Source organism: Clarias gariepinus, chromosome 28 (genome assembly GCF_024256425.1).
Source record: "Clarias gariepinus isolate MV-2021 ecotype Netherlands chromosome 28, CGAR_prim_01v2, whole genome shotgun sequence".
NCBI classification, from domain to species: Eukaryota; Metazoa; Chordata; class Actinopteri; order Siluriformes; family Clariidae; genus Clarias; species Clarias gariepinus.
Genome location: NC_071127.1, coordinates 18,400,237 through 18,423,178, shown reverse-complemented (window position 1 = coordinate 18,423,178; position 22,942 = coordinate 18,400,237). Strand labels below are relative to the sequence as shown.

The 22,942-nt window shown below is 41.8% G+C and overlaps 1 protein-coding gene across 1 annotated transcript in view; it reads left to right on the top strand.

Moving 5' to 3' along the window:
- Positions 1-538: 538 nt before the first annotated feature.
- Positions 539-22,942, top strand: part of cgnb (cingulin b) — a 34,661-nt gene continuing 12,257 nt past the window's right edge. The window contains exons 1-11 of the mRNA XM_053489580.1: positions 539-703; positions 7,133-8,212; positions 8,465-8,565; positions 11,600-11,669; positions 13,948-14,027; positions 16,023-16,155; positions 16,480-16,692; positions 17,531-17,658; positions 19,342-19,368; positions 21,441-21,531; positions 22,287-22,496. Coding sequence (XP_053345555.1) covers positions 7,142-8,212; positions 8,465-8,565; positions 11,600-11,669; positions 13,948-14,027; positions 16,023-16,155; positions 16,480-16,692; positions 17,531-17,658; positions 19,342-19,368; positions 21,441-21,531; positions 22,287-22,496 — 2,124 coding nt within the window. The 5' untranslated portion in view covers positions 539-703; positions 7,133-7,141. The remainder of the gene's footprint in view (positions 704-7,132; positions 8,213-8,464; positions 8,566-11,599; positions 11,670-13,947; positions 14,028-16,022; positions 16,156-16,479; positions 16,693-17,530; positions 17,659-19,341; positions 19,369-21,440; positions 21,532-22,286; positions 22,497-22,942) is intronic.

The following is a 22,942-nucleotide window of genomic DNA, read 5'->3' as shown; positions in this document are numbered from 1 at the left end:
CAGAGACAAGGTGATAACTAATATATATATATATACCTAGAAATGTTAAAAATCCTGTAAATATGTCAGATCTCAGTCCTGAGGAGGAGAACTGAGGTCATGTGTGTTTGGGGTCAGGCATTATTCTCCAGGTCTCTTTCTGTTTGTTTTATATTTATTTATCTAATAAGCACCACCTCTGTGTGATTATCACCTGACTGTAATGATGTAACTGTAGAATCATAACATCTCCTGCTAACATTAAGCGGTTGTGTCTTTATCGCCGTATCGAGAGCTGTACTTAACTCCGAAATACTCGCGTTTGATTGACAGGTCCTCCCGGCCAATAGCGCGCGTCGAAGGGCAGGGCTATGAGACATTTCTGACCAATCGGAGGGGTCGGTGGGCGGGGCGACGGAGGGGTTGTATGACGCCAGCGCAACAGGTTACCGAGAGGCTTTGATCTTCCTTTAAATCAAGACGGACGGCTGTGAGTGTGTGTGTGTGTGAGTGTGTGTCTGTGTGTGTGTGTGTGTGTGAGTATATAAGTGTGTGTGTGTGTGTGTGTGTGTGAGTATATAAGTGTGTGTGTTTAAACTGTCCGTCTTTATTATTTTTTAAAGCAGCAGGTTGCGGATCTGATGGTGAGGAGGAGCGGAGTGTGTGTGTGTGTGTGTGTGTGTGTGAGAGAGAGAGACCTGAAGACTGGAGCTTCTACTGTCAGGTAGGAACACACGAGTGTTTACTGAGTGCGGCTCACACACACACACACACACACACACACACACACACACACACACACCTGTTACAATGTCAGGGTTTTGTGATGTAAAAAAATGAGAGAAAGTTAAATCAGTTCAGAACTTTTCCAACTTTATTGTGACCTTTAACCTTTACAACTCAATTTAAACTGAAACTTTTTTGGGGATTAAAAAATAAAAAAACAAAAATAATGTGATTGCATAAGTATGTGCACCCTTGGGTCTTTTTGAGTCCATCAGCAGTGGAACATCATGACCCAACCCACTTATCTCCAGCTGAAGAGACCCAAAGCGTGATGCTGCCACCACCATGCTTCACCGTGGCTGTGTGATCTCGTGGTGATGTGCAGTGTTGTTTCTGGCGCTTTGTTTTTCAATTGCGTTATAAAGGTTATAGGTCACATCAAATGTGGAAAAAGTTCAGAAAGAAAATTTTTGGGACTTTTTTTTCATCACAAAAACCTGGGCTAATTTTTAAAACAACGTTTACACTCCTTATTGATGTATATATTAATATATATATATTCAGCCAAAAAGATGTATACACACTTCAGGAAAATAAAAATTATATGATATGATATAGTATAAATAGTATATTATATCAATATAATATAAATAATATTAACATATTATAATTTAAAAAAATTTTTTTAAAATTTTTTTAAAGTTTTTCTAAAGTATGTATAACTTTTTGGCTGACTGTGTGTGTATACAGTATACAGTATTATAGATATATAATCTATAATCTTTTATTTATATATATAAACACTCCTACACCTCTCTCTCTCTCTCTCTCTCTCTCTCTCTCTCTCCAGCTGCGATTAAAGAATCTAATGTCTGAATTGTTTTTATTTATATTTGATCCACTGGTCTTTTATTGCCCCAGTGCTGATACTGGACACCAGACTGCTACCATCTCGTGTATTTTTCTTCATGTGAACCGGACATGACTTTTAATTTCACAGGAAAAACATACAGATTTTGTGTAACTCAATTTACAAGGGAGTAAAAAAAAATAGAGAGTCAAAAAATATCCGCACTCCGGTTTATTAAAACTGCTGTTGGCCACACTGTCTCTCTTCAAGGCCACCGTCTCCCCAGTCAGGTGTGCAGGTGTGAACGTGTTACATCAGGTCATTTGTAACTGCGGTGTGAGCAAAAATGGACGCCCCCCTAGTGATTTGCACGAAAAAGAGCAGCATGCATGATTAGTTTTTTTGTGGTCTGAGGGTGAACCTGGTGCTGAAACAACTCACTGAAGAGTGTAAGTAGAAGTGTTTCGATATCTGGAGGAAAGTGAAAGTTTCTTAAAGAGAATCATTACCGGTGATGAGACATGGATTCATCACTATGAGCCTGAGAGTAAACGTCAGAGTATGGAGCAGAAATATCTTCAATCTGACCGAAAAAAATGTTTAAAACCTTCAGCTGCAAAATTCAAGCGCCAGTATTGGAACATTAATCAGGAAAAAGGTTCAACAATCAACAGTGCTGAAGACTAAACACAGAGGACTGCTATCTAAGGTTTTTGTGATCTCACGTGACGATGCACGTCCGCACACTTCCACCCACACCATAAACACTCTGCAAAAACTTTGTTGTGTTAAAGCATCCTCCCAATAGTTCTGATCTCACTGAACTCGCTTGTTGTCAAGTGTTTAAGAAAGTTAATTAAACAAATCCTGGAGTGCGGATAGTTTTTGACTCACCATTGTGTGAAATACAGGTTTATTGCCTCGTTACTGAGCGTACAGGGTGTATTCTCACACTCGAACTCCCTCACATGTTTTTATTTTTGTTGACCCGAACTCTTCCTTTTGCGCTCATTCTATTTTTGTCCGAGTTGCAGATCACACTGACAAATTCCCGCTTAGTCAGGGCTAAAACCCTTTAATAATAATAATAATAATGATAATAATAATAATAATATGGCTCCTTTAATTATTAAAATAAATATATGAATAAATAAATTATGTATATTAAAATATTATTATTATTATTATTATTAATACTAATAATATATATATTTAATATAAATAATTTATTCATTCACACAATAGTGAGTAAAGTAACAGCATGTCTCCACATCATAAAATAATATTTGTGCTTCATGATGCATTTTAATTTAACAACTGAGAAATTAATTGATTATTTTAAAATTTTCACATTGGAAATGGTAAATATAAGATAATGGCCAAAAGTTCCTTGATTTAAAAGCTCTTTAAGTTCTAAGTTCTAAAGCAGAAATGATATTTGTCATTGTTTTTTGCTGATGTGAAAGTGACGCTCCGTGACTCAAATACGTGATACGGTCTGAACTGTGAGTTTGCTGGTATTTAATGTAATTATATATTGTATATTTTGGAGGTTCCAGGTTGAATCTATATTTACTTGACAGTTTTTTCTTAGATACAGATGTGCAGGGGGCGTGGCCTGTACACCATCAGCTCTTTTTAAACATGAACTGTACCTGTATCTCTAACCTAAGTGTCGCGGTAACGCCGCCCTGATCCTCGTACCAGAGGGAACCCTGCGTATGTTTACACAGACCACAACAACACACCGTCTGTTAATGATTAAATCTTTAATGGTTTGGAACGCCACGGTGCAGAACGTGTCAGAGTGCAGTTACGCTAAAGTCCTCCAGGAAAATAAAACCCTCTGACCTGCAGGTGAAGACGATACAGATACTGTATATATACATTACATAAAATAACTAACGTCCTTTGTGTTAAATGTAATGTCTAATAAATAGGGTGTTTGTTTATTAACCGTCAGTGAGTGTATGATCGGACACTTTATTTCACTTTGATCGCTTTTATAAATCCTGTGTGTTGAAGTGATGTCGCGTCTCATAACACGTTCTAAAGCTCAAACATTCCAGCAGCAGCAGCACTACAGTCGCCCTGACCGATACTCACCAACCTGCTGGATGGGTCTGACGCAATTAATATGTGGAGTGTGTGTGTGTGTGTGTGTGTGTGTGTGTGTGTGTGTGTGTGGACAACGGTGAGTTTGCAGGTGTTTACACTAAGTGGGAACACAAACAGTTTGATCCACGATCGAGTGTGAGTAGTGAAACTCCAGGAGGAAGCAGACTGTGTGTGTCTCTGTGTGTGTTTGTGTGTGTCTCTGTTTGCAGTCCCACATTCACACCTCATTACTCTGGTATTTAAATGCAGCCTGTAGTGCAGGAGTACACACTCTGATTTTGACACATTATAGGGGTATAACGAGATGCAAGTAGTTTTTTTTGTTACAGCAACAAAGCGTCACCTGACGGTCCTGATTAAAACACTCACACGGTGTTTTGTGTGATTTATTCCGACTCTTCACTGTCAGGTTTATTAATAACGCTGAGTTACACGCTGGGGGTCCAGGCGGGGATCTGGGCGGGGTTTGAATCGGGTATGAAAGCTAACCGTAACCTGAACACGGACGTGGATCACTGTTTAGGACGTGACGCTAACCGTCTTATCCTCTGAGCTACGTGTGAATGCAGGCGAGAGGGGGCGCTGTTCACGTTTTCTCCCAAATTTCAATAACATTATTAGAACCACATTAGTGCGAACGTCGACGTCCCTGTGATCATCATCTCTTTGTGTTTGTTGCCTGGTTGCTTCATACTGCCACCTGCTGGATCAGATTAAAGATGCGCAAGTGTACTCGGGTACGTCACCGTATAACTAGTGTGAAATCTGACTGGTGGGGACGGGGACGGGGTGTGTCTGAAGCTTCTCCCAGCTCTGTCACTCTGCAGCTCTGGATGTGTTTTTAAAGAGAACAAGCAAGGAACATGTGTTACAGCAGAGGTGTCGTGCTCGCGTCGGGTGAAATCAGCACTGAACTTAGCGTATATGCGTGTGTGCTAGTGTGTTAGCCTGTTAGCTGTTGTGGGCTTGATTTAGTTTGATATAGATTTTGGTTTATTACGGTGTGTCATTTATAAAGAATATTCCACTTTATTATGCAGGATTTTGAGTTGTGTGATATTCAGGTGTATTGAGATCAAAGTCTTGACATGATTCAGTTTGGTACGAACGACTCGGTCTGTGAAAATCACACAATTCTACAAGCTTCATAGAGCCGAGGGGAAAGACATAAGGGACATGAATGGGATGAAAATAAAATGTGTGTGCGCGTGTTCTTGTGTGTGTGAGTGTGTGTGGAGACCAGATGATCCTGTCTGATCACATTCCTCCTGATAATGACACGGTGGTTTCTGGGCCAGGTGAGCTGAAAGAATTTCAAAACTACATTTTGAGCTGAGTTTATTTAAAAAAAATTCTTTAGCAAGAAAGTAAAAGACATAAAAATGATGTAAAGTTTCCCGTGTGACAAAAGGTGCAGGAACCCGTGTGATACACAGAGACTTGTGAGTTGTTCTCACCTGTTCCACTCGTCAGGAACAAGTTCATGTGTGAGTTTGAAACGCTCTTGTGTTTGTTGAAGCTCTGATCACACGCAGCAGAACACGTACAGTGAGAATGTGTGGAATCCTGAGTATGTGCACGTGACGATGGCTGGTCAGCGGTGGCCCTCGCTCCGGTTACACAGCAACCCAGCGCTCCTGTAGTGATAACCAGCACGTTACTGATTAATTAGTAAATATTTTTTCCTAGTAAATGTGTTTGTGTGTGTGTGTGTGTGTGTGTGTGTGAGTGGCTGCTGCTGGTGGTTTTTAAAACTGTTCTGTTTTATCTGTTCCTTTGGTCTCCTGTTTAATCTTCACTCTCTGTCCTCTTCATAAGACATCATCAGGACAGCATCCATCATCAGCTTGACCAAATACTGTCCTCCAGCTACGCTGCTAATGCACGTCTCTGTGTGCTGGAGCATTAACAAATCCCTCGTCACTGGAACTCGGAGGCTCGAACCCTTATCCAGCATGGCCGTGCCAGTGTGAGAGCCACCAGGCCAGCTCCAGTGTCCTGCACAGAGACCAAGCTTAAACTTAAACGCCACATCATCAACTCCTGAGCTCATTAATGCTCCTGTAGCTGAAAGAACACAAAAAAATCAGGTGTATAGACTTCTGAAGAGTGGAGTTTATAATAACTGCGAAGGCGGAATAAAAATGTATTTATTCAAGTTCGAGCTGTAGACCTTTAATGTTTCAGTGATCTGGAGTTTAAGACAGGTCTCCAGGTCTTCCCTGCTCCCCCATAAACGGAAATGTGACCTCATATAAGAAGCGCTCTAAAAGCAGCACTCTGGCTCCGCCCCTTTAGGCCTCTCCAAGACATTGTGCTGTACAGTATTCAACAATTCAACATCAGTGAGGTGAGAGCCCGGAGACCGTGGGCCGGGACCTCACGGAGTGTTACTGAGACCTGGAGCTCCTGACTCAGCGTGACTCAGACTGACTCTCTCTCTGACTCTCTGTCTCTCTGTCTCTGCTTCTCACTAGAAAGGCAGCATTTCAGTGTTTCTATGTAAATCAGTGCTGCTGAATTGACGTAAGTATGTGCTCCCCGCCCTGCTGTACGGTGCTTCTCTCTGTCTCTTTCTGTTTCTCTCTCTCCGTGAACTGAAGACTTTGCAATGCTGATAAACTTTTCGAATGTCACACACTGACTGTGATTTGAGACTCTTTCTATAAATTCCAGCACATTTTTATGTTTGCGATCAGAGAGATTATGCAGTGTATCAGCTCTACAGCCCGCTGTGTTTGAGCTGTGAGAAACAGTCTCGTGTTCGAGCGAGTGTGTTAATGTGATCATGTTACAGACAGATACTGTGCTACTGTCACAAAAAAATAATGCAGAACATTACCCGAGGTGGTTTAGATTTGTTTCTCAGACTCATAGTGTGTTTTTCTTTGTCTGTGTTTGTGTGTGTGTATGTGTGTGTAAGCGCACTTTAGTTATTAACCTTGCTGTGTTGTTAATGTTGATGTATGACATCACAGGTTGACTGCGACACAGTTTGAGCAGTGAGCTTCTCATCCCAGGTGTGTTCAGTAGGGTTGAGCTCCGTCAGGGTTTTGTGCAGGACACTCACACTCTTCCACTCCAACCTGAACACACAGTGACTTCGCAACAGTTAGAGGAAGAACCGCGTCTGTGTGGTGATGGTCAGGTTAGGGGTTGACCCAACACTTGTGCAGTTTATGGTCCTTGACTTGGATGAATTTAATAACAGACTCTTATAGTCTTGAGTTCCTTGGTACAGTCCTCTCCACCGCTGTGATGTGGGAATAAAACTCCAAACATGCAGTTTGCTAAACTTTTTGCACCTGCTTTAAAAGTGTTGGGTTTCTAATAAAAGCCTGTTCCTCCAAGCCTGTGAAGCTTTTCTGGAGATCATGAAGATCTTTAATTAATCACAATAATCATGAAGGCCTGCCTCAAAACACACTCTGATTATTCATTTTAAACTATTCTTCGCAGTGAGCCACGATGAATTCCCTTTCAGCAGACAGGAAGACTCCAGTGGACTATGGCGTCCAGATCCGCTTCATCAAAGACCTGGATGAAATGGCCGGAGGTTACACAGAGAGGACTCGGGGTGTTGGAGGGGCAGGAGCTGCTGTGGGCAGTGGAACTCCTCCATCCTCAAAATATGGAGTTGCGGTCAGGGTTCAGGGCATTTCTGGACAGCCCTATGTGGTGCTGAAAGATGGAGAGAAGGGTGACTCATATGGAGTACAATTGAAGACCCAGCCTCAGCCCCAGACTCCGGTTCCTGGATCCCCATTTAACAGCCTGCCTCAAAGACCACGTGATAATTCTCAGACTCCTAAAGATTCTTACAGCTCACATGGGCCACTAAGTTCACCAGATGAAGAGACTGTTGAATTTGGGAGCCCCTTGAAGAGGCCACCTGGCGATGGTCAAGCAGGAAGTCAAGGAGATGGAGAAAGAGGGACTATAGAACGTCGTGTATCTACTGCTCCATCCAAAGTCTCTGAGAAAAAAGAGCTGGGAGAACTGAATGAAGCTGGTCTTAGGCCAGTGCGGCAGACTGGATTTGGAGGAACCGTGAACGGGACAGGAAAGGTGGGGAATCCGTATACGTCTTCACAGCAATTTAACGAAGCTTCAAAACCTGGTCCTTTTGAGGAAGAGCCAGTTGAAGCCATTGACACCAAATCTTTAGCACCCATCAATAAACTCATCAGCAAATTTAACAGCAGTGCCACGTCCACCCTGCCAAACCGGATTAGAGGCCGCTCTCAAGCTCGAACAGCTCTGCAATTTGATGAGAGAAAGCGCTCTCGCAGCTTAGATGCTCGCAAGGAGAAGGAAGAAGAGCCTCTTCTCTCACCCACCATAAACCCCTACGCTCTTTCAGTAAACACCACCTCGAGCTCCAGTCTTTCCTCACCCAAACCTACAACCTTCAACAGTGTCGGACAGGCCTCTCCCTCCATCGCGAAGGTGCCCGCTGTTCCTGCCTCAATAGCACCTCCTGTTAATCAGACTCCAAGGATGTTTGTTGCCAAGGAAGTGACACCTGCTTTATCAAAGGTTCGTTTATGAAGATCTGTAAGTATAGAACATTCTGCGTAAACACTATGCAAACTAAAACTCTACATGAGCCCTTCCTGGTCAGTTAATGGCTTCAGTAGACTGAAGATCTGACTAACTCTTCATTGACTGCTCTCTTATGTCTGGCTGGAGGTTTTCCAAAAACTATACACTTTGTGGGTGGCAGAGGTGCTCTGCCTCTGCTGCTCTTTGTTTTAGCGGCTCCTTAACATGCTCTTGCCTTCATTTTAGGAAACTCCTGATCTTCTGAGTAGCCAGAGTCAAAGTAGAGAACCCATTAAGGAAGGTGAAGATCAAGAAAAACACGCGATCTATGAAGTCCTCAGAGAAGGGTAAGCATCCTTTAGATTACAGCCACTACATTTACATTTACGGCATTTGGCAGACGCCTTTATCCAGAGTGACTTCCTTCCATCTCATTGCACATCACACATCTGAGGGTTAAGGGCCCAACATTGGCATCTTCGTTGTGCTGGGGTTTGAATTTGGAACCATCTGATCAGTAGTCTTAACCGTTGAGCTACCCCTCCCTCTTGATTCAATTCAATTCAATTCAATTCAATTTTATTTGTATAGCACTTTTAACAAATGTCATTGTCGCAAAGCAGCTTTACACAATCTAAAGAATTATTTAAGTCTGTATGGAACCATGGAGGGCCACAGGGGCAAGGAAAAACTCCCTGAGATGGTAATAAGAAGAAACCTTGAGAGGAACCAGACTCAACAGGGAACCCATCTTCATTTGGGTGAACCAGAAAGCAGGAATTGATCTGCATTTATACAGTGTGTTAGGTGGCAGCCAGTTCAGCTATAACAGTTGATGTTAAATGATGTAAATATAGAGTCCAGGTAGTTATTGGGGACAATTGCAGTCTTGAACTATCGAGCAACAGCTGTCAACACCAGTGGAGGCCAGAACCGTCTTTATGGTAGAGTGAAACCGTCCCCAGACACCGGACACATCCCAAAGAGACACACGGGGCATCCATTTGACGAGATCTCCAACCAGAAGCGGGGCACCAGGATGGGTCAGACAGGTCCGGAGGGCAGAGGGAGTCTGGATCACTGGCAGATCAGGAACGACGTGTAGCTCGATAGAGAGAGGTGGGGAGAGAGGAAAGAGAAAGGGGGAGAGAGAACAGGAGAGGGGAGAGCAGAAGAGGAGAGATAACAGTTAGGTCTGGTCACAGTCATATAATGTATAATGTGAATGTATATTTAGTGTAGAGTGCAAGTAGAGACTCCGGTAGGACTAACTATGACATCATAACTAAAAGGGGAGACCCAGAGGGAAAAACAGACATGAGGGCTTCCAGAGATGTAAAGCAACCAATCACTTCACTGTCAACAAACCTGAGTGATCAATGAGAGTGAGGAGGACAGCATCTAAACATACCAGTTCACCATAATACTCTACGTCCATGAGTCCCCCAGATCTGCTCCTTTACCTAAGGCAAATCTATTTATAAAAATGCTTGGCTAAATAAATAGGTTTTTAGCCTGGACTTAAACACTGAGACTGTGTCTGAGTCCCGAATACTATTTGGAAGACTATTCCATAACTTTGGGGCTTTGTAAGAAAAAGCTCCGCCCCCAGCTGTAGTTTCCATAGTACGCGGTACTGACAAGCAGCCTGCATCCTTTGATCGAAGTAGGCGTGGCGGATCGTAAGACACTAGCAGTTTACTCAGGTACTGCGGTGCGAGACCATTTAATGCTTTATATGTCAACAGTAGTATTTTAAAATCAATGCGAAATTCACAGGGAGCCAATAAAGTGAAGATAAGGTAGGTGTGATGTGCTCATATCTTCTGGTTCTAGTGAGAACTCTCGCTGCTGCATTCTGGACTAGCTGAAGCTTGTTTATGCATCTAGTTGAACAACCAGACAGTAAGGCATTACAATTGTCCAACCTAGAGGTGATAAAAGCATGAACTAGTTTTTCTGCATCGTTTAGCAACAGTATATTTCTTATCTTGGCAATATTTCTGAGGTGAAAGAATGCTATCCTGGTAATATTATCTACATGTGCTTGAAATGAAAGACTGGAATCTATAATCACACCGAGGTCTTTTACTGTTGCACTTGATGGAACAGAAAGGCCATTTAAAGTTACAGTGTGATCTAAAATCTTACTTCTAGCTGTATGCGGTCCTATGACTAGAACTTCTGTTTTATCAGGAATAAGCAGAAGGAAGTTAATTAGCATCTAAATCTCTTATGTCCTGCACACATTGCTCAACTTTAGTAAGCTGGTTTCTCTCATCTGGTTTTGCAGAGACATATAACTCTGTGTCGTCAGCATAACGATGAAAGCTAATACCATGTTTATGGTAATGTTGCCTAGAGGAAGCATGTATAGGGGGAAAAAGCAGTGGGCCTAAAACTGAACCTTGTGGAATACCAAACTCCACTAGAGAGTATGCAGAATAATCATCATTTAAGTCTACAGTACATACTGATAACGATTGGTCAAATAGGATCTGAGCCAGGAGAGGGCTGTACCCTTAATTCCTACTACAGTTTCTAATCTGTGAAGAGGTTGATGTAGCGTTAAAAATAACGGGTATGGGCAGGCAAAGACAAAAACATCTTATTACTGGTGATGTAACAGACCAGAGTGAAGTGAAATTGATAAATTTAAAGTTTAACCTTCGTGGTGCAAGAATAAATTTTCCTGCCGCTGTATGGTGTTATATTTCTGAGTAAAAAACCCCAGCTTTTGCTTGAACAAAAATTATATTATTATGCTGTCAATCTCTCACTTTCTAGTTGGTTGCCAAATCACACAGACAGAATTCCCCTATACAATACTGAAATTTTATTAACTATCTATACATATAATAAAATTATGTTGACGTGTCTGTGCAAGCATTACATAAAAACTACTGAACGAATTTTAATGTGGTTTTCACAGGTGTATTTGGCCGAGCTTGTGGGAACATATAGGCTTTATTTCACTGCAGTCGGCCCACGGCAGAGAATATATGCTAATTTGAAATTTAAATGGAAAAACACCCTCATATCCTAAAAAAATTCTAACTTGAAAAAATTTTAGTTAATTCCAAAATTCAACTGTACATCGCGCTTATGAGTGTGTAATTAAATTCTATGTGAACGAAATCTAGTAAGCAATAAGAGTTGTGTCCAAAATGAACATAATATCCACAGCTTCTACTCAGCATTTAAAAATGTTTTAAAAAAAACCAATATGACTCTATCTGTGATGTCTAAGGAAGGTTTTTTGTTACTAACGGTATTGCCGAGCCAGCTGGAGTTTCCTCTCAAACATGATAGTGTTTTAAATACTCAGTTCTTCTCATGCATGTTCATGTCTCATGTTTATTTCATAAATGACGTCGTCAGGTCTGTGGAGAGCGAGACGTTCCTGAGAGGAAAAGCGAATCTCATCCATGAGCGATACCGAGGGCTGAAGGTGAGCATGTTCACGTTAATCAGAACTATTTGCATTTCCTGGAGCTGTGACGTTATCAGTGTACATAGAGGAAATATATATACAGTACAGTGTGGCATGGTGTGTGTGTGTGTGTGTGTGTGTGTGTGTGCATGAATAATGGTAATTCAAGTCCCTCCCTGTATGCGTCTCATCCTCCTGCCGTCTCCTAGCAACCGCTGCGTTAATGAAGACGGCTGATGAGTGTCGCGCGAGGCTGTGATGCATTAATAATTGAGGCGGGCCAGAATCTACCAGCGCTCTGGCTTTCAGCGCCGGGCCTCTCAGATACACCTGCGTTACAGTATTCATGACTCTGAAATCAGATCTCTTTTGTAGCCTCAGGGTTCATCAGGGTTCAGTGAAAGAGCTGCAGAGGCAGAAGATATAAGATTACAGACCACTGAGTAAACAAAACACTGAGTTTATATGTTTAGTCATAATTGCTTTAGCGATGCTTTAGCGATCCTTACATTAACATTTCTTGTTTGTTGTTTCTCAGCATCATCACAGAGTACAGTGCCGTGCAAAAGAATTCACACCCCTTAAACTTTTCCACACTTCTCAGATATTTTTTGTAAAACATTTTCAGTGGAGATATCATTCCTCACAGTCTCTTGTTTTAAATATCCATCTCTCAGCTTTATAATAATGTTTATGTTGTGTATTCTAATTAATTGTAAACTAAAATATAACTCAGTTCTCGTATTATACACTGCCTGGCCCTAAAACGTTTTAGTTTCATCCGGGACAAATTAACTTCCAGCATCGAGCAAAGAAAACAACTAGGAAAAAACAAAAACCGAAGTGGGTTCAGAACTCTGCAGCACATCATTAAATACTGGATGGATTGTTACTGAACTTCCCTGAAGAACTAAAGGTTTATTCAGCTGTATTTGGAGACAGAGTGCCAACAGTGTATTAGATTAGACACACATTAATCCTTTAAAAGTGTCACCTGAGCTTCATGTGATCCGATTTCAATCATTAACCGGAAAGTTACTTTACCGTTCCACAAACATCTGAATAAAAATCAGTCTACATTTCAGATATTCTGTCCACTTTGGTTTGTTTGTTTGTCTTTAATTCTTGTTTAATGGTTTGATGTTGATGTCGGAGTGTGTCGGAGTGTGTGAGTGATCAGAGTCGAGGTGTCGTGTGTCCCCAGAGGACAGGTGCTCGGTGCTCAGGTGGGCTTTAATATCACACAAACACAGGTGTAGTGTGACTGTGTGTGTGTGTGAGGGAGGGGTGTGTGTGGGGTGTCTGTATGCTGTCTGCTGCCCCTCCTCACGACCTACAGCTGATAAAAGACGACAGGTGAGACACGGGTTGGACCTGGACTACATGCCTAATTATTTGAAAAGAAATTAACTTAAAACCAGATCAGTTTAATATTTAATTTAACTAAACGAGTTACATCAAATATCTACACTCATGTAGGTCTATTGCCGGTCTATTAGCAATACAGCAGTACCTAAGTGTACGAATTTAATCCGTTCTGGAGGCAAGTTCTTAAGATTTCTAAAATTCGTATTGTAAAACGCATTGTCTCATAGGAAATAATATAAATGCAGATAATCCGTTCCAGCCACCCAGAAATATGACCAATATTACCAATTTCCGACACTATTATTATATTTCTGCACATAAAAACAAACAAAACATTTAATAAAGACTTGTAAATGAAGTAAAATATAAAATAAGTAGACATTAAACCTCATTTAACCTTAATTTGCACCTCCTTAACCTCTTGGCACCGACTGTTTTAAGAACCAAATTGAAAGTGGCTCTGTTTTCTTCTTGGTACCGTCATTGCTAACATTCTTGGGACCTGTGGTGGTGTGTCTTCACTAAATCTTGCACAAAATGCTAAAAAACCTACAAAAAATAATGTAAACTCTATTTACTTGGCTATTCACTGACGCAAACACGTTTTGAACGATTCCTGGACATACGCGCAACTTAGCCGCCGTTTGGTTCAGTTCGTTTGTAAGCCGAGGCAAATTTCTTGCTAAATTTGAGTTCTTAAGGTGTGTGCGAGTGTGCAGAGGTTCCGATGTAACTTATTATTATTATTATTATCATCATGTGGCTGTGATTTTCTGTTCAATCACTAATGAACGATATCCGTGAAGACACTGAGGTCCAACAATAAGGCGTGCGTGCGTCGTGTGTGTGTGTATGGTTTGTTTTCTGTCAACTTGTAATGTGTATAAATGTTTAATACAGTGTTTTATTATAACGTTCCATTATGCAGGTGGAGAAAGAGACCACAAACAAACGCTTACAGCAGCAGCTCGATCAGACCAGGAGAGACCTGCAGCATGCCCAGGATCGGTAAAAACAGTGTGTGTGTGTGTGTGTGAGAGAGAGAGATAAAATTCTGCATTTATCTTAAGGTTGAAACTCAAAAAGCGTATCGAAACTGGAAAAAACTCAAGTAAACAGAATTCTGATTTGGCACGTGACATCAAACCAACACTCGGCTCACAGCACGGAGAATAAACACAGCAGAGCGGATTATATTATAGTGAGTTAGACCTTATACACAAGCATTAGATTTATATATTTACCCTACAGATATATTCACGTGTTAAATCTAGAGCACGGACTCTACGGTAAGAGTTTCTGGGACTGTGTTAGTGACTCCATGTGGACCGACAAATATTTGATCTCCTCTAGTCTGGGTAAATGTGTAACACTGACTAAACACTGGTGAGCTGGGAGCGGCCACAAAAACATGATAAAAAAAACAAAAAAACAAATCCCTCCCATTTGTCACTAGTTTAATACAAGGCAAGGGATGGAAAGAAATAGGTTTTATTGTCTTTTATTTGTTATTTAATGATATTGTTATAAGAAATCTATATAAATAAAACAAAATAAAAAAATGTTTGTCACAACATCAAACACAAAACTGTCCTGGACAGAATTTAAAGAACCTTTTGTAATTTCAAATCTGCACCATAAATAAAATTAAAATGTTTAGTAGGGGTGAAGTTATGAGCGGTTATCTACCAGATAATAAATCGCAAGTTTTAACAGCGTACTGCGCCTGCGTCAAACTGTGGGTGCGTCTTAAATCGACCGCTGGACAGAATTTATTGTAATTTTTGTAGTCCTTCGATTTCTGCCTGAAGTTTAAACTGCACATCTGCTACAATTACTTTGTATTTATAAGACAGTCAGGCATGTACGTGGGCTTCAACCTCAAATAATAATAATAATAATATCACTGATCACATTAAAACAGATCAGGTTATGTTAAGCTTTAACTTTTTAACTCTTTCTACAAACTCTTTTACCGTTAAAGACAGGAACTTGCGCTGGACTTAAGTATTTGGGATGTGATGAGATGGAATGTCATGGAATGGGATGGGTTGGGATGTGATGTGATGTGATATGATGGGATGTGATGTGATGTAATATGGGATGGAATGTGATATGATGGGATGTGATGTGATGTGATGTGATGTGATGGGATGGGATGGGATGTGATATGATGGGATGTGATGTGATGTGATGGGATGGGATGTGATATGAGGGGATGGAATGTGATATGATGGGATGGGATGTCATGGGATGTGATTGGATGGGATGGGATGTGATTGGATGGGATGGGATGTGATTGGATGGGATGGGATGGGATGGGATGGGATGGGATGGGATGTAATATGATGGGATGTGATGGGATGGGATGGGATGGGATGTAATATGATATGATGTGATATGATGGGATGGAATGTAATATGATGGGTTGGGATAGGATGTGATGGGATGGGATGTGATGGGATGGGATGGGATAGAATGGGATGGGATGTGATGTAATATGATGGGTTGGGATGTGATGGGTTGGGATGGGATGGGATGTGATAGGATGGGATGTGATGTGATGTGATGTGATGTGATGTGATGTGATGGGATGGGATGTAATATGATGGGTGGGGATGGCATGGGATGTGATATGATATGATATGATATGATGGGATGGGATGTAATATGATGGGTTGGGATGGGATGTAATATGATGGGTTGGGATGGCATGGGATGTGATATGATATGATATGATATGATGGGATGGGATGTAATATGATGGGTTGGGATGGGATGTAATATGATGGGTGGGGATGGCATGGGATGTGATATAATATGATATGATATGATGTGATGTGATGTGATGTGATGTGATGTGATGGGATGGGATGGGATGTAATATGATGGGATGGGATGTAATATGATAGGATGTGATGTGATGTGATGGGATGGGATGGGATGGGATGAGATGGGTTGAGATGAGATGAGATGTGATGACTTCATCCTGGTTGTGTTCAGGTTGGCGGCGCTGCACTTGGAGAAGGAAGGGGTGGAGTCTCGCTTTCATCAGCAGGAGGATCAGCTGGCGCAGCTGCAGGAGGAGCTGAGGAGAGTCTCAGAGAGCGCGCCACACACACACTCGGTGCACATGGTACATACACACACACACACACACACACACACACACACACACAACACACACATGGGCCAGGCTTTTAGTAATGGATGTCTGGCTAACTTTATTCCTTTATTAGTAATATCATAGCTGAGTGTCTGTTGGCTTTCAGTGTCCTGATGCCGTACTGATTGTAATCAGAGTGAGTGTGTGAGTGTGTGAGTGTGTGAGTGTGTGTGAGTGTGTGTGAGTGTGTGTGTGAGTGTGTGTGAGTGTGTGTGAGTGTGTGTGAGTGTGTGTGAGTGTGTGTGTGTGTGCGTATAACCAGCTCAGGGTTTGATTTTGCTGATTCCCTGTCAGGACCTGGTGGCTCTTCAGACGGAGCTGGCTGAGGCGGCGATGCTGAGGCAGAGGCAGGAGGACACGCTGCACATGAGGGAGAGGGAGCTCACTGCACTGAAGGGGGCGCTAAAGGACGAGGTGGCCGTCCACGACAGAGAGATGGAGGCGCTCCGGGAACAGTACAGCCAAAATATGGAGGCACTTAAGAAAACCATGGAGAGTGTATCTCTGGTGTGTGTGTGTGTGTGTGTGTGTGTGTGTGTGTGTGTGTGTGTGTGTGTGTGTGTGTGATCAGATCTTTCAATCGCTCTTTCAAAATCAAACTTTGTTCAAGTTCCCTGAATCAGCCTTTTAGCCTTGTTGTACAATTAAGCAATATCACACTCGAAGTCGTGCTGTTGTGCTGAATATCAGCACGGCTGTGATGTGGTCGTAGGCAGGACATTTTTTTTTTTTTATACAATAGTTCCACAAACACCATTTATTATCTACAGGTTATGATTTGTTATTTTGCACACTCAGGCAGAACTAAAAACTAACCGCGACTGACATTTAGTCTAATTCACAGGAATGAAAGTAGTTTTAATTTCTTCTACTATTTGTGGACAGAAGGTGAGGAGAGTGGACGGTGGACGTGGGGGACAGTCCTGAGAAACTTTACTTTATACTTGGACCTATTCCAATTCAGTCTTTTTAAATGGAACGCTGGTGCGTTATGTAGAGTTCCATCCCTCGTTCCACACACCATGTAGTGCCCTTGATCAGGGGTTAGAGAAGGATTCGAATTCAAATCAGTTGTTAAACTTTAATACCTAGAGAGTCGTGTTTCCACTGTTTACCCTTTAGTTTCTGTTGTTGTTGTTGTGATGTATCCAGCCACAGCAAAGCAGAACCATGGCACAGTGTGTGTGTGTGTGAGGGGTTTAGAATGATCAGAGAACCTGGGCTCTCCATTCCTCCTATAGAGCCTACTGTACATGTACTCCTCCATCACTGCATTCATGTATTAATGTGGAGCTTCTATCTCGCACGTCATCACATCCCGTTTTTAACGTCACGTCTCTTTCAGTCACAGCAGGAGATCGAGGAGGAGCGGGAGAAAGTGAACGCCTCCATTCTGGCCCTGGAGGCGGAGCTGGACGATTACAGGGAGCAGGGCGAGCGCTGGACGGAGCAGATGACGTCGGTGAAACAGGAGTGAGCTCTACTACTGCACCAACATCCACACATCACATCCTCTCCATCTCGGGCATTTAGCCAGAAAGGATTTTTTTTTAATTTAGCATTTTTTTTCTTGTAATTAGAGTGTAATTTTCTTAAACAATTACGTTTATAGATTTCAAACAGCCGTCGTTAAAGAGCCTTATTACGACTTACAAACATTTTTTACATTTTTTAAATTATTATTATTATTTTTTGAAGCTCCACCTTGGCAGCACAGTGGCGTAGTGGTTTGCACTGTCGCCTTCCACCTCCAGCGTCTGTGTGTGTGTGTGTGTGTGTGTGTGTGTGTGTGTGTGTGTGTGTGCATGGAGTTTGCATGTTCTCCCAGTGCTTGGTGGGTTTCCTCCAGGTACTCCGGTTTCCTCCCACAGTCCAAAGACATGCAGATTAGACTAAATGGCGTTTCCGAATTGCCCGTAGCGTGTGAATGACCATTGGGCGTCGAGCTGGCGACCTGAGCCGTTGAGTAACTGCCATAGAAAGGACAGATATATCTCCAGGGTGGGGAGGATCTGTCCCCTGATGTCCTGGATGGGACGTGCACGGACCAAATTACACCTCAAAAAAAAAAAAGTGACATTTGTACAACTTTGAGATCAAATATTTATTCCTTTTTATGACTTACTGCTATTTAGAAACCTGTTGTTTCAGTATTTTGCCACACAAACGAAGTTCTTTAGAGTTCTACACATGAAGAATGCAGAGGCCAAACATCAGTGTAGTTTTATTGATCTTGAGCCGCTTTGTTATTGTGTGCCGTATCTCGCTGTGGCACAGTGACACATTAACCTGGCTGCTCCGTGACTCGGGCCTTTCCCCTGATTTCCATGGAATTATACAGGAAGCGTTACACACCAGTAGAAGAGTTTGTGTTGTTGTTGAATTAGGAGCTTAATGATGAGCTCATTCTCAGAGTTTTAATCGTCTAACAGCTGCACAAGCTCTCCTAATCTATCACTAAAGCTCTCCAAAGCTCATGCCGTTGTTGGCGTGAATGTCTAAAATTAAATCGAATCCTTTTTTTTTTTGTGTCGTCATGGTAACAGTGCGCATATTCAATGAGTGTAGATTTTTTGTTGTTGCACTCCAGTCGCTGTACAGACCACGCCTGGTGTTTAAGCAGCCGGAGTAGAACTTAAAGTTTAACCCAATATTTATTAAAGGTGTCGCTGGGTTTCTCACATCAGTTATCAGTTTGTCAACATGCTGACGGGTTGGGCTGCTGAGAACTCGACACCGGGGCACCGTGTGGCTCGAGGTTCAGCTTCAGCCTGGTGTAGACTGTTTTAAATGTGTAGTCGAGCTTGTGTGGTTGTTATCATTATTATTATTATTGTTATCAGGATTGGTTCCCCCACTGGTTCCCCCACTGGTGTCGTCGGGTTAATAAGGAACCGAGTGTGTGTGTGAGTGTGTGTGGTCCACAGCGCAGGTGATGTCAGGCCGTTCCTTATACAAATCACACTCGGAGTTAAATTCCATAACCAGTGACCTCAGCTCGTAGGGTTTCATTTAAAACACCTGTTAGGAGCAGATTATTCACCCGAATAGACAATGTATAAGACATTTAATATCTGTGTTCTTGTCTTTTGTGTGTTTTGTTTTTATTCATCTTGTTTCTGATGCATGACTTGACGTGTGGTTTCTGTTTGCCAGGCGCGGGCGTCACAGCACGTTTCAAAAGTGAGAGAGATCTCTAGATTCACCAAAGAGCCTAAAGGATCTCTAAAAGAAGCAGCGTATAACATTTTCCTGTCCTGATTTTAACTTCCATCATCTTATCACTTCTAGGCACAGAATCGAAAAGGGAATGAATAAAATAAATAGTTTATTTTAATTAATAATGATTATTTTGTTGTTTTTAAACAGGACATGCGGTAATGCTTTATATTAAAGTTTATTTAAGTGAGTTATTTACTGCATCAGTGAACATTAATAAGTGATAAACTTCAACAATAAGAAGCTCTAAGTAATGTTTACTGAGTGAAGTGTTCAGCCTGTGTTTACATCGTCCACAGATAATACAGCTCCTAAATGTCTTATTCTTTCTTTTAACGGTTGTTCTTACCGCAAAACAGCAAACAAAAGAAAATTATGGAGATGAATTTAAAAAGTGACATTCATAAATGATGCTGAAAATGTCTTCACCTCGAGACCCGAGTCCAACCGAGGGACCACAGTGGGGGCCAAAATTATTGAAACTTGGCTACAAACCGCACTAATTTTTCCTGCTGAACCGCCGAGAGCCGCCTACAGACTTATTCACTGTTCACCTGAGACGCCTCATCAATTCGTCCTTATGAACATCCTCCTGCGTGATATTTAAATCCAGATGGAGCAGAACTTCACCTCATCTATCGCCAACAATGAGCGCTTTATGAGCCTCAGATGGCTTCATCCTCCCTGTTTAAGTGCACTACGCTGTTGGTGGAAATAAAGGCTTCTACCTCCCTACGTAGTGCACTACATGTCAATTTAAAACTGATTATCTATCACTGTGTCGGAAGGAAATTGCTCCATCGTCCTGGTCCAGCCTGTCATTATGATGTTTGTAGCAGAGACTCGGCTGTTTCTCTGAGGATGTGTGACTGCAGTCGCTCTGGAATTTCCTACAGTTATCATCCAGTAACAAACTGGACTCCATATCAACCCTAAACACATCTGTTATACTGAACTTCCAGCCTCCTAACACACAGTATGATGCAGATCAATCCCTGCCAATCCATTATCACCCAGATCAGGATGAGTCTCCTGGAGAGTCCAGTTCCTCTCAAGGTTTCTACCTCTAGCGTCTCAGGGAGTTTTTCCTTCAGCATCGTCGCCCTCGACTCGCTCATCAGGCACAATCTGATCATTTACTAACATTACTCAAGATTCTCCTACAAATAGCTCACCATGTTGTTTTTAGGCAGGTTCAAATATTTATCAACGCCTGTGAAGTTCTCCTGAAGTTCCTCTGATGATCCTCCTTGTTATGTCAAGATCATAAAGCTCAGGATGACGTTTAGGAATTTATTAAAGCCCCCTTTAAAAAGCTTTAGTGATAACTTATTCATTCACTTTTCTAACATTACTGATTGTTTATTAATGTTGAAGTTAGATTAGAGTTATGGTTCATGATGCAGTAAAGACAAGGAACCTTCATGGTAAATGTTACTGGAAATGTCACACGCTGGTTCTTTAAAAAAATACAAAACAAATTAAAACAACTCATAATACTTTTTTAGACTTAAAATGTTGAAATCCTGACTCTACAATCAAATCTATTAAAGTACTGATGTTTGAGGAAACTAAACAAATCATAATTTGCTGAAATCAGCGGTAATGATCATGTGATGGTTTAAATCAGGGGGCACTAACCACTAATCAATCACATGTGTTTCAGGTGATATTTGTGCTAACGTGGTGAAAACTTACTGAAAATGTAACTGCTTCTTTAATCATGTGTGTGTATGTGTGTGTGTGTGTGTGTGTATGTGTGTGTGTGTGTGTGTGTGTGTAAACTGTGTGACAAACTCACAAAACTGTGCAAACTTCAATGGAATCCAAATGATCAAAGGTTCTTCCTTTAAGAGAATCTTTATATTTGTATTACATTGTGTTCATTTCTGTAAATATCTCTAAAGAAGTAAATTTGTTAAACAAGTATTCATGCAGTCTGTGATCTCCAGACCTGTGATTGACTGATTATGTGGCTTGTGTTGTATTTATGGATAATCATTTGTGTGTGTGTGTGTGTGTGTGTGTGTGTCTAGACTGCTGCAGGCTCAGCAGGAAAAGAAGGAGCTTGAGGAGAAACTGCTCAGCTTGAAGAAGCAGACCTGTGAAACAGACTCACACTCTCAGGTAACTCACACACTCGTGTGCTCAATCCCTCAGTGTTAAAGGTCCCATAGTTTAAACTACGGTCTGTACAAAGTGTGAAAAAAGACAAAAAGCAGGAGGAGGTGAGTTTGTTCTCACACACTGCAGATGCGTCTAAACATCTAATCATGACTTAAAAGTTAGCCTTTAAAGAGCTGTCAATCAATTAAATTTTAATCTAGTTAATCATAGTCTGTGATTAATCACGATTTCAAGATACTTAGATTTACTTGACATTATCACACACAGCCTGGGAACCATGCTGTGATTATGGGAAGCCATTGGGGTCAAGCTTACGATTCCCTCAACCCCGACTTCAGCAAGTGACATCAGACCAAGACGGCGGCTCACAGCGTGAGGAGTAAAGCTTTATAGGAGTTACACCGTACACACAATCATTAGATCTATATTCTTTACTGTACACATATGTTCACGTGATTAATCTAGAGCACTGATTTGAGGAGCTAATTATAGGTCACAGTTAGCCGCTGTCTTGTTGCTAGCACAGGCCCATGGAGTTTTTATGCATTTTAAAACTCCATCAAAGTTACGTGTGTACTCTGCGATGGGTCCGTCCAGGGTGTCCGCCGCCTCGTGCCCTGAGTCTCCTGGGATCGGCTCCAGGCCCCCCAGGCCCCCCCACCCCCCGCGCCCCTGTATACAGGATAAAGCAGTGTAGACGATGAGTGACTGCGTGAGTGAGTTCTGATCTGAATATCATATTTCATCGGGTTCAGGAGCGGCAGCGTTCTCTCGACGACCTAAAACAGGCACGTTTAAAAATCGACGATCAGAAAGCCGAGTTGTCGAACAAGGAGGAGGAGCTTCAGTCTGTAAAGAGATCCAGTCAAACCAAAGAGCAGGAGCTTCAGGCTGAGATCAGCAAACTGAAGGAGCAGTCAAAGAGGGACACAGAGGAGCTGTCCAAAGTGCTGAAGACTCACCAGGTTAGTTGTGTTTCAAGTCTCTGTCGCTTTTCTCTGATTTCCATTCTTATAAACAGGAAGACTTAAAGTATAAAGTATAAAAATATACACACATTGGATTAATGGCACTGTGACTTAGTGGTCGCATTGCACCTCCAGGGTCTGGGTTTGTTTTTCCAAAGTGAATGGAGTTTTATGTTCTCTTGATGGGCTTGGTGGGTTTTCCTCCGGGTCCTCGAGTTTCCTCTCGCAGTCCAAAGACATGTAGATTAGGCAAATCAGCCTTTTTAAACTGCTCATAGTGTGTGAATGAGCATAGTGTGTATCTATGTGTTTGTGTGCCCTGCGATAGATTGGCACCACGTCCAGGGTGTACTTCCTTCTCGTACCCTATGTCTCCTGGGATCGTCTCCAGGGTTGCCGTGACCCTGTACAGGATAATGCTTAGATGTTTAATGAGATAAAAA